The 16,064-nt window shown below is 45.6% G+C and overlaps 1 protein-coding gene across 1 annotated transcript; it reads left to right on the top strand.

Annotated features, from left to right (window-relative positions):
* The first annotated feature begins 589 nt into the window (after nucleotides 1-589).
* Nucleotides 590-15,455, top strand: PM20D2 (peptidase M20 domain containing 2). The gene is made up of 7 exons (XM_080938762.1): nucleotides 590-1,216; nucleotides 2,939-3,087; nucleotides 6,273-6,415; nucleotides 8,069-8,223; nucleotides 10,684-10,819; nucleotides 14,598-14,705; nucleotides 14,881-15,455. Exons 1-7 carry the CDS (start codon nucleotides 770-772, stop codon nucleotides 15,033-15,035), a joined length of 1,293 nt encoding a protein of 430 aa, XP_080794888.1. The 5' UTR covers nucleotides 590-769; the 3' UTR covers nucleotides 15,036-15,455.
* The last annotated feature ends 609 nt before the right edge of the window (nucleotides 15,456-16,064 follow it).

Raw genomic sequence — 16,064 nt, 5'->3', positions numbered from 1 at the left:
TCTGTAGACCAAGCTGGCCTCAAACTCAGAGATCTACCTGCCCATGCCTCCCAAGTGCTTGGGATTAAAGGCGTGCACTCCTTTTAAAAATTACATATTGTGTTTTATTTGACCTAGTTGTGGCAATTAAAGAGAGGGTAGAATAGGAAGAACCGGCAGAAGCTTTTAATACAAGAAAACCTCAGAACACTAATTAGGCATATCGACAATAACAACTTTTGAACTTGTATCACGCTGGAGGAAAAGGAGAAAAGGAGAGTATGACTTATTGAATTTCTTCATCGGGTAACTTTAGACCCATTATGATGCGAACACGAGATGTGCAAATCACGTTACTTGGGCTTATTGTCAATCAAAATTTTGGACAAAACTTGTCTTACACAATCCGTCTTCTTAGGAGGGGTTGTCGCCCCAGCTCTACGCGGAGCCTTGGTGGCGGAGCTACAAGAACAACTCTAGGCCTTAGAGGTTAAGTTAGAGTTAGGGTTGTGCTGTTCGGTGGGCGAGCGCGGGGGGCTCTGGTTGCCGGGGCCGCCGAGGACTGACAAGGACGGTCGAGCGATGCCGATGGCGGCCTAGCGCTGCCGAGGCGCCCGAGGACAGCTCAGCGTTGCCAAGGGCAGCCAAGCGCTGCCAAGGTGCCGAGCGTTGCCTAGGACTGGCAAGGACTGCGGGGCGGCGCCGAGCGCTGCCGAAGACGGACAGCGGAGGGCCGCCGAGCGCCGGGGCCCGCAGAGGGCGGACTAGCAGGCGGCAGCACGCCCGTGCCATGGGTCCGGTGGTGGAGCGGCCGGCCGAGCCGGGCGCGAGCAACGCGGCGGAGCTGGAGCTGCTGAAGCGGCGCGCGGCCGAGCGCATCGACGAGGCGGCCGAGCGCCTGGGCGCGCTGAGCCGCGCCATCTGGAGCGCGCCCGAGCTGGCCTACGAGGAGCACCGCGCGCACGGCGAGCTCACGCGCTTCTTCGAGCGCGAGCCGCCGGCCGCCCCGTGGACCGTGCAGCCGCACTTCGGGCTTCCCACGGCCTTCCGTGCCGAGTGGGCGCCGCCGGAGCCCGCGGCGGGGCCCCGGGCGCTGCAGCTGGGGTTCCTGTGCGAGTACGACGCGCTGCCAGGCCTGGGCCACGCCTGCGGCCACAACCTCATCGCCGAGGTCGGGGCGGCTGCGGCGCTCGGCCTGCGGGCGGCGCTGGAGAGCATCGCTGCGCCGCCGGTCAAGGTGAGCCGCGGCGGGCCAGTGCCGCGTGTGCGGGATCGGTGTGCCCGCTCGGTGTGCGGGATCCAGCCCCGAGGGCCAGGCCAGTTATTTTTGGTGGCTTGCAACTGCAGTTTGCTCACTAGGTTGAGTGATCTCTGGGGGAAATGAATGTAGACCAACCAACCAACAAACAAGAGTTTGATTTGAGTAATTGGAGAAGCGAGCAAAACATTTACTCCGTAGATGGGTTCATTTTTAACTTTTATTTCGTATTAAACAGGCATCTCGGTTCTTGAAGCGGGAGAATGTCGTGCATGTTCGTCTTAGGCAGGCCTAATCTTGTGTTTACTCTTTCAGATGGTTTATTTAATTCTGGGCGCCAAGAGCCAGCCATCTGTCTCTCACCCCGGTTCGGGGGTGGGGTGGGGGCAGTAATCCTCCACAACAGTTCAACGCTTGTGGCCCTTTTTCTTTCAACACCTTCTCTTTTATGACTCTGGGTTTTTGTTTTGTTCGGGGAGGAGGGCGTGAGACTCTGGACAGACTTAGAAAAGTTGTCAGCAGTTGGCAATGAGCCCAGTAGATTCAGAGTAAGGAGCAGCTCAGTGGCCAGGAGTGGTGGTGCATGCCAGGCGGAGCTCTGTGAGTTCGAGGTCAGCCTCGGCAAAGAGAGCTCAAGGACAGTCAGGATTACAAAGAGAGTCTTACTCCCTCCCTGGAAAAGCAGCTCAATACTTTAAGCTAATCTTGAAGATACTTTATAAATTTAAAAATAAATAAAGCCAGACTCTGAGAAGGATACCAGCTTCTAATTTCAAGTGGTTGTTCTCAGCAGCATCCTCTCTTACCGGAAAATGGAATATGAATGGGTTCCCTTCTCAAGCAAAGCCTTTTTAGAAAACCTCATCTTGTTCCATTGTGCTTTTATACATGACCTTAACAATTTTATGCAGATGATTTGTCTTTGCTTTTTAAAAATTGCTTGAAGAAGTTAAGCTTAGATATCAAAGTAAAATGTTTTTTCTCTTAAATTCCCTTTTGTTTGATTAGGTGTTTGGTGACCATTAAATCTTCCTGGTTAAACTGATGGAATTAAATTAGTAAGTTGGTGTAATGGTTGGCAATTTCTAACCACGGCACTGACATTGTTTAATGCCCGTCAATGAAAGATTAATGGGTTGAGACTTTTAAAACGGTTTGTCAGTGAGGAATCAGAGTTCCAACCAAAAGGCCAGCAGAACCATCTAAGATAATACAGTTCTGAGGTCTCGCTCTATAACTGGGAAGCCTATAGCCTGCCTGAAATGATACATACTACATCCTCCCTCACAGGGTTCTTGTGAGGGTAACAGACTTACACTTGCAAGTAAAGCTTACGACTAAGAAAGCCTGTTATATACATACACTAACGGGCTTACCATGAGGAAACGTTAACAGGTAAGTCCTAGCAAATGTTGAAGTACATAGAATTATACCTTTTTAGGCCTTTATTATAACTTAGTTGAGTATAAAATTGGGGAAACTTCCCTCTACCATTTCCAGCATGTATTTAAACCAGATTACTACAATGGTACAAGTTAAATTTTGTGATTCTGCACTATATATTTTAATTCATGGTGTAAGCATCAAACTGTGACTTTTCTTCAGGGGTTAAGGATTTAAATATATATTCTGAGTGCACACACACTAAAACCCATGTAATGTTTTAGGAATCTCTTTGCCAACCTCTGCATTTTCTTGTAGGTAATAGTCCTGGGAACCCCTGCAGAAGAAGATGGTGGTGGCAAAATTGATCTAATTGAAGCAGGCGCTTTTGAAAACCTTGATGTCGTTTTCATGGCTCATCCGTCTCAAGAGAATGCTGCCTATCTCCCGGACGTGGCGGAGCACGAGTAAATAATCACATTGAAGATAATTTCTTAGCGGGCAGCAGACTGAGGAACACGGAAAGCTAAGGCGAAACACTTGACGTGCAAACCTGGACACCTGAGCTCAATTCCCAGAACCCACACCAAGACAGGAAGTTGTCCTACCAAGACAGGAAGTTGTCCTATCAAGACAGGAAGTTGTCCTATCAAGACAGGAAGTTGTCCTTTGGTCTCCACAGGTGTCCCATTGCACCCACACACCCCTCCCCCACCACACACGTAGTCTAAAAAAAAGAAAAGGAAAGTAAGCCAGTCACTAAACCTCTGCATTCATACATTTAAAATGTAACATGACCTGGGCATGGACTACTCACCTAAGATCCTATTACTCAGGAGGCTAAGGCAGGAGTGTGAGGCCACTGTGGGCTGCACAGAAGACCCTGGATGATAATGATGTAAGATTTGCACTTCAGCCTCTCTTCTGACCATGATTTGTTATTATGGTCATAATTGAACTATTAAAGGAGTATCAGACACTTGTGTTCTCTTTTGAACTTAGTCTGGCTCCTGGAAAACAGCTGTCCTTTGAGAAGGAATTGTTAAGACTTGAGAGGACAGTGCTTCAAGCTGTTGTTAACTTGGTTCTGTGGAACTGGAGGAGGGTTCTCTTGCATATAGAAGGATGAACCTTTGAACTGGTGTGCATTTTTAAATGTCAGTGAGGGTAGAGACAGTGTGGTTAATGGTTCAGACCCAAGGAGCCACTGCTGGGCTGTGTCAGCCAATTCTGGAGTAGCTGGGACTCTGGGGTGTGAGAACAACAGTTCTTGCAGTGTGGTTGTGCTCAGGAATGTAACTTCTCTGAGCCCCACCAGACCTTGTTTTCATAGGGTAGTAGTTTTAATTGTACCTTCCTTCCTTCCCTCCTTCCTTTTCTCCTTCCTTCTTTCCTTCCTTTCTTCCAGACAGGGTTTCTCTGTGTATCCTTGGCTATCCTGGAACTCACTCTGTAGACCAGGCTGGCCTCTAACTCAAAAAGATGTGCCTATCTTTGTCTCCAGAGTACTGGGATTAAAATATTGGGGTAGCACTGCCCAGCGATATTTTCATTCTTCTCAACTCGCAGCTGTTACAGTGAGAGTAAAAATAATTCACTTTGTATGGGGTGGGGGGCGCAGATATAGTCTTATCTCTGCAGAAAATGTTACAAGTTACAAATCTTTGACAGTACTTCTGGCTGGAAGAGGCCTGCAAGCTGTAGGCAGGTTTCCCAGACATTTAGGATTATATTTAGGCCATGATCTTTTATTTTTCTTGATTTTAAAGTCAACCAGATTTGTTCCACAAACTCTACCCCCTCAGTTAATGTCTGGTATATAGCATAGGCTTGCCTGGAACCCACTATGTAGTTGAGATTGTCCTTGAACTCTGCTACTGCAGTACTGGGATTGCAGGGGTGTGTGTGTGCGTGTGTGTGTGTGTGTGTGTGTGTGTGTGTGTGTGTGTGTGGTGCTGGGGAATGAGTGAGCCTAAGACTTTATACATGCTAGATAAGCACTCTGCCATCTGAACTATATGTCCACCCTAGCTTGGTTTTGTTTGATTATTGATTTAAATAGTCTCATATAGCCCAGGCTAGCCTCAGATTTGCTATGTAGCTGAAGATGATCCTAAACTTCTGACCCTGTATCCTCTTCAGTGTTGGGCTTACAGGTGTACACCACTATTGCCTAGGTGTATATGGAGTTAGAGATTGAGGCTGGGGCTGCGTATATGCCAGGCAAGCATTCTACTAGCTGAACTCTGGTGTTATCTACACTACACACACACACACACACACACACACACACACACCTTACTATTTAGCCTGGAACTCAATATGCAGTCTAGGCTAGACTTGAATTGATAAAGATCTACCTGCCCCTGCCTCCTGAGTGCTGGTATTAAAGGCATGTATTTGTCATTAGCATGTATGTATACGATGATGGGCCATGTATGCCTTGGTACACACGTTGTAGTCAGAGGACACTGGTGGGGTTGGTTCTCCTTATACCATTGTGTGGGTTCCAAGGATTAAACTCCCTTGCCAGCGCTGCCCCCCACCTCTTTAACTTAACAGTTTGTCTTAAAAATAATTATATATCAGCTAAACAAACTGCTATTTTATCAAAAACAGACCTTAGAACTTAAAATACTATTGATATAAAAGATACATTAATATTTCTTTTTCTTACTGTTCTTTAACTATGGTTTTAAACTTCATGTTTAATATAGTCTAATATATTAAATACCTTTTTAGTTTTTTACCTTGTGTGTGTGTGTGTGTACGCATAAGTGTGTTCTATCATGCAAATATGGTAGCCAGAGAACTTCCTGCAGGGTGCTGTCTCCTCCCACCGTATGAGTCCCAGGGATCAAACCCAGGTTTTCATGCTTGGGGCCAGGTATCTACCTGCTGAGCCATCTTGCCAGCCCTTGATAACCATTTATGTAGTACAATAATAATTCATCAAGTTTAGAAATATTACTGATTAAAAACCTTTTTGTAACATTAAGAAAATTTTGATCAGACATAGCTGGCAGTGTTAGGATACCTTATAAAGATGTGATAACTGGATTTTCAAATGCCTTCCTAATGTATTTTAATTGTTTTCTTTTTCCTTGACCTTCCTTACCATCATTTTCCCTCAGACAGAATCTCACAATAAAACTCTAACCAGCCTGGAAGTTCCTGTAGTTAGCCTTGAACTCAGATCTCCTTGCTTCTGCTTTCTGAGTGCAGGGGTTAAACAAGTGAGCCACCACTCCCAGCTGTCCTTTTGAAGACAAGGGGACCTGAGTTCTTGCAGCTTGTGCTACAGAACTGTCACACGTAAGGCTGGATAAAGAGTATAGAGAGATATGTTTGTGACCCCAACACCTAGTACAGTATTGCATATTTGCTTGAGCTGGGTTGTTGGGCAGTCCAGCTCCCTCTTCTGGCCTCTTCAGGCATTGCATTCATGTGTACAACCCCCCCCACCGTGTATACACACACACACACACACACACACACACACAGAGTGCACCCCTACACCCCTTCCCAGCTCTGCATTCACATATACAGACTCATACATAAACTCATAAGCACACAAAGAACTAATTAACTTTTCTTATTTACTGATACTGGAGAAAGTAACTCTAGTGATTTCTTGTGTTTTCTTTTCTAGCGTGACTGTGAAATTCTACGGGAAAGCGTCGCATGCTGCTGCTTACCCTTGGGAGGGAGTGAACGCCTTGGACGCTGCAGTTCTTGCCTATAACAACCTCTCTGCGTTAAGGCAGCAGATGAAACCGACCTGGAGAGCTCATGGTATGCACACCAAATGTTTGTACAGTAAATAGTGCTCGTCGTATTTCAGTGTAGTAAAAGTATTTAATACTAGATTTTCAAATTGGGGGTTGGGAGCTGGGCAGTGGTGGCTCACGTCTTTAATCCCAGCAGAGGCGGGTGCATCTGTGTTCCAGGCCAGCCTGGTCTACAGAGTTCAAAAAAGCAAGTGTTGGTTACTAGTTTTGCTTACTCACGGGCTAGTACACTCTTTTAAGTTTTTTCGTATAGAAATAAAGTAGCATGGTCTGCTCTGAAGGGTCCACATTTCCTCCTATCCTTTCTGGGATTATATGCATGAGCCGTGACACCAATTTACAATGTCCTTTCCCTCCCCACACCCTCCCTCCTTTCTTCCCTTCTTTCTTTCTTTCCTTCTTTCCCTCCCCACACCTTCCTTCCTTTCTTCCCTTCTTTCTTTTCTTCCTTCCTTCCTTCCTTCCTTCTTTCTGTACAATCTAGGAAATCATGCTTTGATCACTATTTAATTCTAAAGAACACTCAGTCTTGCTGTGTGCTGAGATCGGTTTGTAATTGTCCTTCTGCAAGTGTCTTGTCCTAACTTTCTTTTCTAGCTGGAGCAGGAGGTGGGCTGGGGTGCGTTCTCCCTTCGTAGTCCAGGCTGTCCTCAGACCCATGTGGTCCTCTGTGTCAGCAGAGCTGAGGCTCCTGCTGCTTCATTTCCTCAGAAGGGATAGGAGTGGAAACTTTTAATTAGATGATTAGGAATTCAGTTTTTCTTTCCCCTACCTCCTCTTCCTCCTCCCTTCTTCCTCCTCTTTTGTATATTTAATATGAGGTCTTTTGCAAACCAGACTATGTAGCCAAGGATTGCCTTGAATTCATGATCTTCCTGTCTCCCCCTCTTAAGTGCTAGAGTTGCACAGATGGCTGGGATTAGATTCTCTGTATCTCTTTCGTTATTAATAGGAATAAATAAGCCTTCATCTTGTCTGGTCTCAAACAAATGGGTGTTGTGGTAGTTTATAGCACTTAGGGGTCTCACTTCTGCTTTTGTTTCTAGACATGACTGTAGCCAAAGGTCTCAGACATGACTGTGGCAGTCTCTAATTGCTATGAAAATTATTTCTCCACCACCAAGTGTCATCTAAGATATTCATAGGGTTTTTCAAACATGATGGTAGTTACAGAGCCTCGTGCTATCGTAAAAGACTGTGCCATATTCTTTAAATTGTACAGCTGTAATAAAGCCTCCGGAGACAAATTTCCTCCACGAAGTTCAAGATGCTTTTTGTTTCTTGTGGTTACATAATTTTGTATTTCTTTACAAACTAGATCATAATATCTTCATCCTCATCTCCTTTCTTCTTCTTCTTTTTTTTTAGTTCTGGGAATCAAACCCAGAATCTTACACATGCTTGGCAAGTGTTCTGTTGTTGAACTTTATCCTCAACACCAGCTGTGATTCCTTAACATTAAATGGCTTCCTTAGAATAAAATGGAGACAGTTTTACCTCATTGGCTGGGAAACAGGATCTCTCAGTGGTAGTGCAGCATGTCAGAATCTCTGTTTATTAGTGAAGCCAATTAGAAATTATTCTCCCTTTTATACTAGCCACAAGACTTTCTTTAAGAAAATCATCAAGTTTAACATCAATTTGGTTCTTTTTATAGGTATAATAAAAAATGGTGGTGTGAAGCCCAATGTCATCCCCTCTTACTCTGAATTAGTCTATTACTTCCGCGCACCCTCAATGAAAGAGCTTCGAGTTCTGACCAAAAGGGCAGAAGACTCCTTCAGAGCTGCCGCTTTGGCCACAGGCTGCACAGTAAGAGCTTTTCACAGCTAACTATGATCTCAGTTATGTGTGGGCTGTGGCTGTTGGTGTTGCTGGTACTTTCTTTCTCGTGGTGATTTCCTGTTGGGGCTGGTGGTGGCGCTGGGAACCTGCCTCGGTCTTGTGGGTCTGCAGAAGGAACTGGTTGAGCATTGCTGTGGAATCCTTTAGTGAGTGTTGATGTGAGAGCCTTCAGTTCTCACCTGTTTCTTCAGTGTCTTCCACAGACAACACTGTAGGTCACCTTACTCAGCAGCTGGAGTTCTGAGCACAACACTGCCAGGATCCCTGCCTTTTACATCACTCTGTGTAAAGGTGTCTGAGGACAGAACCTGTGTAGTGGTAAATATTAGAAGAAGGGAACACCAGTCCTTGCTGTCACTGGTAGGGTGGGGCCACCGGCATCTCCATCTGCAGGGTATTTTCATCTCAACCAGGAAAACATCTTCACCCAACTCACTAAGTTCCCAATTTCCACACCTGCTTCTCTCTGGTCCCAGCACCGGCTGCCCTCCCACAGCTCCCTGCTGCAGACTCTGCTTTCATTTCCGGTAACCTGGTAAAATCAAAACTCTAGAGGCTTGTAATTCATCAGTCAGATTTATATTGGTAAATTCTCACTCCACAAAATGTCCACGCAATAAACACAGAGCCAATTGATACTGATACAAACTGCCCACCTAGATAAGACAGATTGTCCCATAATTATCCATCCCTTATAAGAGATTCATAGCTACCTGTGGCTATTTAAAGTAAAGCCACATTTGGGGGGGGATCATCCTCTTCCTCTTCCATTTTCGCTCCTCCCTTCTCCTCTGTCCTTGACCTTTCCAAAACTCTGTCTCTATCTTTTTCACCATCCAGTCACAGGCCTTGCTTTACCTTGTACCTGGCCTCACCTGCATATCAACCACAAATCTGAGTACATCATTGACAACAGTGTGATATAAATGTGTGTGTGTGCTGGAACGGAAGTCAAGATAGACTCAGAGCAAAGGAGAGTTTGTGGTAAACTCAGAAACATTTCAGTATCAGCTATGTATGCTACCACACAGGATGAAGTTCGTAGTTACGTAAAGTTTAAATATTGTAGAGTATGGTCTCCAGGTTTCTTGTGAGGGACAGATGAAGTGACATCTGTGAAGAGATCCCAGCCTAGCCTTTCCTTTGTTCTGTCCGTGGTGTAGCAGATGTTTACATGGTAGTTTGTCTTATCCTCACAGTGCGCACCTTTGTCTTAAGTGTAGAGTGGACAGTGTTGGATAGAGCAGGGCAAAGACAGTTTCCAGGTGGGGCCCGTGGCTTAGCCTGATGAACACAAGACCCTGGGTTCAGTTCCCAGTCGGTGGGATGGGAGGAGAGGGTTTCCTGAAATACTGCAGACCCAACTGAGCTTTGAAAGACAATCGTACTTCTAGATACATGAACAGTAAAGAGATCTCAGAGGCAGATGATGTGGTTAGAAAGACAAAAATGCACAAATGCTCATCTTGTGTGGGGTGTATAGATAAGCAGGCGGACAAGACATGGGTAAGAGCGATGACATCTTCTTCTAGGCCAGTCGCAAAGAGATTGGATGTACAACTGTAAAGCTCCCATACCCAGGGAACTAAACACTTGTTTCCTTATAACTATAAATAACCTAAATACTTTTAAGGTAGACACATGAACTATCATTAGCTAATACCTCAGCTTATTCACTGAGCTAGGGCTTAGAAGCTGGAGAGATGGCTCAGTGGTTAAGAGCACGGACTACTCTTCCAGAGGCCCTGAGTTCAAATCCCGGTAACCACATGGTGGCTCACAACCATCTGTAATGAGATCTGATGCCCTCTTCTGGTGTGTCTGAAGACAGCTGCAGTGTACTTATATATAATAAATAAATAAATCTTTCAAAAAAGATTTATTTAAAAAAGAAAACAAAAATGACTAAGAGCACGTACACAGTCACATGGAGGTTGCCTCTGTGTCTTCATGAATATGAGTAAGCAAGACCATTGCAAGTCTGCCTTACGGAAATGTCTGTATTCTCTGAGGATCCCTTTGAAGCAAGGCTGAGAGATATCAGGGACAGTTGTGTGTTAAGCGTGTTGACTTCTGTTGATGTTTGCTTTTTCCTTTTGGGGACTGAAATCTAGAGCCGTATCCATCAGAGTGGTTGGAACCAGCATCAGAGGTACTTAGAGGTTCAGGTTCTACAAAGGATGCTTCTGGGCACTCCCTGTACCGTGTTTAGGTGACTGAAGTTGATACTTGCTGGCCAGGATAGAATTTAGAAACTCTAACTTTATAGTGCATTTTTTTTTAAGGTAAGAGATTTGTGAAAGTTTATGTCCGAGGTGGAAAAATGTCCATCCTCAAACCATTTCCTGATAGAAACCATCACTGTTTTGAACTTAGTGGATTTGAGTTTTTAATCTCAAGCTTTGTTTTGTCATTTTTTTTTATCAGGTAGAAATTAAAAGTGAAGCACATGATTATTACAACGTCATTCCCAATAAGACACTGTGCGATGCATATATGGAGAACGGGAAGAAACTGGGAATAGAATTCATTCCAGAGGATGCAGTGTTGAATGGCCCTTCAGGTACCTGAGCTGTCATCGACTGAGCTGTTGTAGAAAGGGAAATGCCAATTTATGTTTAACTGTCTTAAGAAGCAAGAACTGTCACTGTGCCTTTCAAGCAGGGTTTGGTGTAGCCCAAACTAGTCTCAAAATAGCCGACATTGACCTTGAACTTGACTCTCCTGCCTCTGCTTCCCAAATGCAGGGATTATAAATCCATGCCACGACCTGGGGTTTATTAGATGCTGGGATGAGTAAGTACTGCCAACCCTAATGATTTCTTTAAAAATGTTTATGAGTATTTTGCCTGTGTGTTTTACATCCTGTCTGCTTGCCCAGTGACCTTGGAAGCCAGTGCAGGGCATTGTATTCTCTGGAATTGAGTTTACCGGCAGCTAGGAGCTGTCATGTGGGTGTTGAGAATCAAACCTGGGTGCTCTGCGAAAGCAGCAGGTGCTCTGACCTGCTGGGCTAATTTCCATCTCCCTCATAGTGTTTTTAATGATATTCCTTCACACTTAGGTCATTGAAAAGAAGCTACACTGTTTTTAAAAATGGTCAGTCTGCTAGGAGTGTTCTAAATATTTCTAGTGTTTACATTTAATTGTTTTGTTTCTTATGATGCTGGGATCAAAGGCGTAACCTTCTGTATGCTTAGCAGGTGTTCTGCCACTAAGAAATGTCTCCAGCCTTCACGTCTAATCTTTAAATAAGCTACTAAAGTGGGAAACAGGATTGTAATTCATTCCAGCCTATCACAGTAGGTATTCAGTGATCCAGTGCATTTTCAGCTTCTGAGCAGTAAGCCATCTTACAGCTTAGCTACATTTGGGGTTTGTTTATTTATTTGTGAGACCAGGTCTTCTGTATGTTGTCTAGGCTGGCCTCTGCCTGTGGACCTCCAGCGTGAGGCTCTCAGTGTTTGGGAGTAGAGGTGTCCAGCTTTAGAGCTAGTGTGTGTGTGAATGTGTGTCTGTTCACCATGTATGGGCAGGAGCCCAAAAGGAGTCACGAGATCCCTTGGAGCTAGAACTTCAGATAATTATGGGCTTCCATATGGGTGCAGGGAATAAAATCCCAGGTCTTCTGCAGGAGCAGTGAGCACTCACACACTTAGTCATCACTGCACCCTATCTTTAAAGTTTTTACTTATTATTGTGTGTATGTGACTACATTGTGTGTGTGTGTGTGTGTGTGTGTCCGTGTGTGTGTGTGTGTGTGTGTGCGAGCGTGTCCATACCATGGCATGCCTTTAATCCCAGCACTAGGAAGGCAGAGGCAGGTGGATCTTTGTGCCTGTAAGGACAGCTAGACACAGTGAGACTCTGTCTCAGAAATAAAGGAGGAAGAGGAAGAGAGGAAGAAGAAGGCAAAGGAGAAGATGATTAGCTTTAAGTGAAAACAGAAAATGGATGCAAATGGAAGGTTTTTATGAGAAAACTGAAGTAGATGAAAAAGAAAAAATGAGTAAATGCAGCAAGGTTCAAGCAAGAGGGAAAGCGTTCAGAGACCCCTCCCCAGGAAGCTCTTCAGAGACCCCTCCCCAGGACACGGTTGGCACAGGACTGAGGTGGAAGGCTGAGGGTTAAGGGAGAATCCAGTGCCGGCCTGTGCAGCACATAAACTAAAACCGCACTGAACAGATTTGTGTGCTCTCTACAGACTGTGAAACTCCACGGATCTGATTAAAACTGGAGAATTCTGAGTAAAATCAGTGGAATATATGTATATCTATCCTCCATTTTCACACCCACTCACAGACACACTCAAAACTTACATAAGCCAGGCTACTCTTGGGTGACCTTGAACTGATCATCCCTCCACCCCTGAGTGTAGGCACAGAGCACCATGTTTGGTCTATGCCGTCCTGGGGACCCGACTCAGGCCTTCACGTGTGCTCTCGGCAAGCTCTCCTCCAAGTTATATGTCCACGCCGGGAACTACATTAATGTTGGTATTCTGGTTTGCACGGGTTGTAGTTTTGTAACACGTCACCACTGGGGCCTGTAGGATAGGGGATATTTTGACTCTCTGATAGCTTCCCAATAAGAAAACACTAGATAATGCCATCGAATCTGTCCTTACAGCCCAGCAGACACTGGCTCCGGAAGTTGAGGTGATCAGCTGGAGTCTGCACGTTAGCTTTCTCTCAGCCGAGCCTCCTATGGCCGAGCTTCAGATGTTCTTCCCCACCGTGGGTTTGCATCGTGGGAAAACAGTAGCGCCATCTTGGAAATGATCGACTTGTAGCTGTGCTCAAGCATACTGTCAGTAGGGGAGTCAGTCCATCCTCAGACAAGGACACTTTAGATGAACACACTCGAGTCTAAAGCGGAGTGTGGGGACAGCCGTGTTTCCAGAGCCAGCTTCTCAGTGAGCTCAATCAACACAAGACAATTTCCCAATATATCGTACACCATAGAGTGCTTGGTGTGTGTTACCAGAAACTGTATTCTGTAGTGCCCCAATCCTAACCTTTGCCACATAACTTGTCACTATTAATGTCTGTAAGACTTGGTTTCTTCTCAAGTAAAATGAGAACTCCTCAAATGTAAACAAGAAACCTGAGTGCATACAGGTATACACAAGTGGAATCCCAGGACTTGGGAAGTTGAGATGGGAAGATCTCAAGTTAAAGACTATCCTGTGCTACATATCAAAACCTCTTCTTAACAAACAAAAGGACAAAATGTAAAAATTTTAAAGTAAATCAGAATGTATATGAAGTTCTTAGAGTTTTAAACAAAGTAGTTCCTGCTGCTGTTGGCTGCACGCATTGATTTCCTTCCCTTACATTTACCCTTGTGTGGGTTAACTGCCGGGCACTGGGCTTAACCTATCAGGATTCAGTAAGTAGCCATTGGGTTAGCATAACGGTTTGCTTTTCTTACGATTTAATCAACGGTCGTTAGCATCTGTCTTGTGACGAGCTGGTTGTGTGGCATCTTAAGTACCATTTCTTGACTGACGTGTTGGTAAGAGACTTTAGACAACCCAGTAGCGAGTAAGCTGAAGCTGAAAGGCAGTGTTGCTATTATGCTAGCCAAGAGCACCTCCGCTAGAGAAGCTGACCTTCCTAGGCCTGCTCAGGAAGCCGTAGACAATTCCAGAACAGCAGGGCTGGGGATGCGGCTCAGTTGGTAGCTCAGTCCCTAGTATGCCTGAAGCCGTGGGTTCCCCTCCAGCATAACCCAAGTCTAATGGCACCCAGTGCTCGGAAGAGAGAGGCAGGAGGATCAGAGGTTCAAAGTCATCACATACTGAGTCTGAGGCTATCCAGGGCCACGAGTGGAGGGAAGGGTGATTCTGAGCTGTCTGGGAGGTGGTGTGAATAGTTGGCATGTAGCAGAACGTGAGTCTACTTAAGTCATGGAGGAAGAGCTATCACGTGGGCTGATACAAGCAAGAGGGTTGGAGGAGAGCGAAGAGTACATTTTGAGTTGCTAATTAGAAACCATAAATAGGGAAATGTCTGAGACCGTGGTGTGAGAAGAGGGAAGGACTGGCATCAGTCTTGAACCAGTGTCTCACAGTTGGAGAGGGGTCTGTACCCTGGGACAGAGGAGAAGCACCGGAGTTCCCAGTGGGGTGCTAGCTGGGCTGGCTTTGTGGCCGGAGATCCCTTAGTTAGAGCAGTGTGGGAGTATGTGGGAGTAAGTGTGAGCAGAGGTGGGAGTAAGTGTGAGCAGAGCAGCAGACAGCTCTCCCTGAGAACCAAGATGGAGCACAGGATTCTAGTCATAGCTTCGCCTTCGGAGTATTTAACCAGACACCCCTTTCTTCCTTTCTGTGTTCCAAGGCTCTACTGATTTTGGAAATGTGAGTTTTGTGGTTCCTGGGATTCATCCATATTTTTACATTGGTACGGATGCCTTGAATCACACAGAACAGTACACAGAAGCTGCAGGTAAGCACAGGCGGTGGGTATCCTGGTCCTCCGCTTCCTGCCAAGTGCCGCCCTTCTGCCTGGTCTCCTATAAAGTCGCTTCAGAAAATACCATATTGTGCTCTGAGGTTGAAGGAGCTGATGGGAGCGCTCTAAGCTGGAGAGAGGAGGTTGATTTGCTTTCTTTACCTTTTAGGATCGCAAGCAGCTCAGTTGTACACTTTGCGGACAGCCAAAGCTCTGGCGATGACAGCCCTGGACGTCATCTTTAAGCCTGAGTTGCTGGAAGGAATCAGAAAGGAGTTTAAATGGAGACTTCAACAAGAACAGCTTTTAAACACACCAGCATAAAAGGAGAGCTTAGGGACTGCTCAGGAAACTACATTTTGTTTGCTTTTTACCTCCAGAGTTTTCCAAGACATAGCGAAGACACTAACTCATGTCTAGACTTAACAGAGTTTGTGATACTTCAGGCAGTGGTGTGGAATACCATCTGTTAAGCCAGATGATACCTGATTCTGTAACGTTTGGTAATGTTTTGTAAATGTATCTGTTGCATAGGGTTACAGGCCCCACAGGCTTGAACACAACTCATGAGCGCTGTGCTTCAGAGTAGCAGACGTGTTCTCAGGAGTTTAAACTGGGGGGATTTATTTTAAATCTGACTGTATTTGCCGGGTCTAAAGGATGACTTACAATCAAAGAGTGCTTGTGTGATGCCCCAAGAATCTCCAGTACAGAGACTTAGCTTTACTTTTAGCACTTAGAGAAGGAGGAGGAGGGGAGAGGGAGGGATGGAAGGAGAAGGAGGTGGAGGAGGAAGAGGAGGAGGAGGAGGAGGAGGAGGAGGAGAGAGAGAGAGAGAGAGAGAGAGAGAGAGAGAGAGAGAGAGAGAGAGAGAGAGAGAAATGTTCTTTATTTACATGTAATTACTCCAAGAAGTGGTATAGGAGCATTGGACAGTAACAGGAAAATGAGAGAAAGGCACAGTTGAGCTTTTCCAGCAGGGTAGGGTGTTGTGTGTTGTGTGATGTGTGTTGTGTTATAGGAGTCCACAGAGGAGCATAGGCTGGGTGTGCTCTGTTCTCCAGTTTTCTGCACAGCTCCCACTACCTACCCAGCAGCCCCTCAGAAGAACCCCAAAGCCCTATGCTGGCCCCGTGGTGACATGAGCCCGCGGCCTTGGAAAGGAGGCTCTGTAGTTCCTACTGTGACTTAGTTAAGCTTCCTGCGGTTTCTCTGGACTTTGTCTTTTGCCTTCTCTGCTCACTCCCTGGTCTGTGTCAGCACAGCATTTGTAGAACCATGGGAGAGAGTTTTTACAAGAAGGCCAGGATTCTAGCTGGAAGCCAGAAACATTCAGTGGTTGTCACTGTCAGC

This window comes from Micromys minutus (genome assembly GCF_963924665.1).
Source record: "Micromys minutus genome assembly, chromosome: 26".
Classification (NCBI taxonomy): domain Eukaryota; kingdom Metazoa; phylum Chordata; class Mammalia; order Rodentia; family Muridae; genus Micromys; species Micromys minutus.
Note: the sequence above shows the minus strand (reverse complement) of the source record. Positions and strands in the feature narration are given on the sequence as shown.

Coding starts and splice junctions, on each gene's coding strand:
- PM20D2 (XM_080938762.1), top strand. CDS start 770: ATGGGTCCGGTGGTGGAGCGGCCGGCCGAGCCGGGCGCGAGCAACGCG. Junction 6,416..8,068: donor ACCGACCTGGAGAGCTCATG/GTATGCACACCA, acceptor TTCTTTTTATAG/GTATAATAAAAAATGGTGGT. Junction 8,224..10,683: donor CTTTGGCCACAGGCTGCACA/GTAAGAGCTTTT, acceptor TTTTTTTATCAG/GTAGAAATTAAAAGTGAAGC.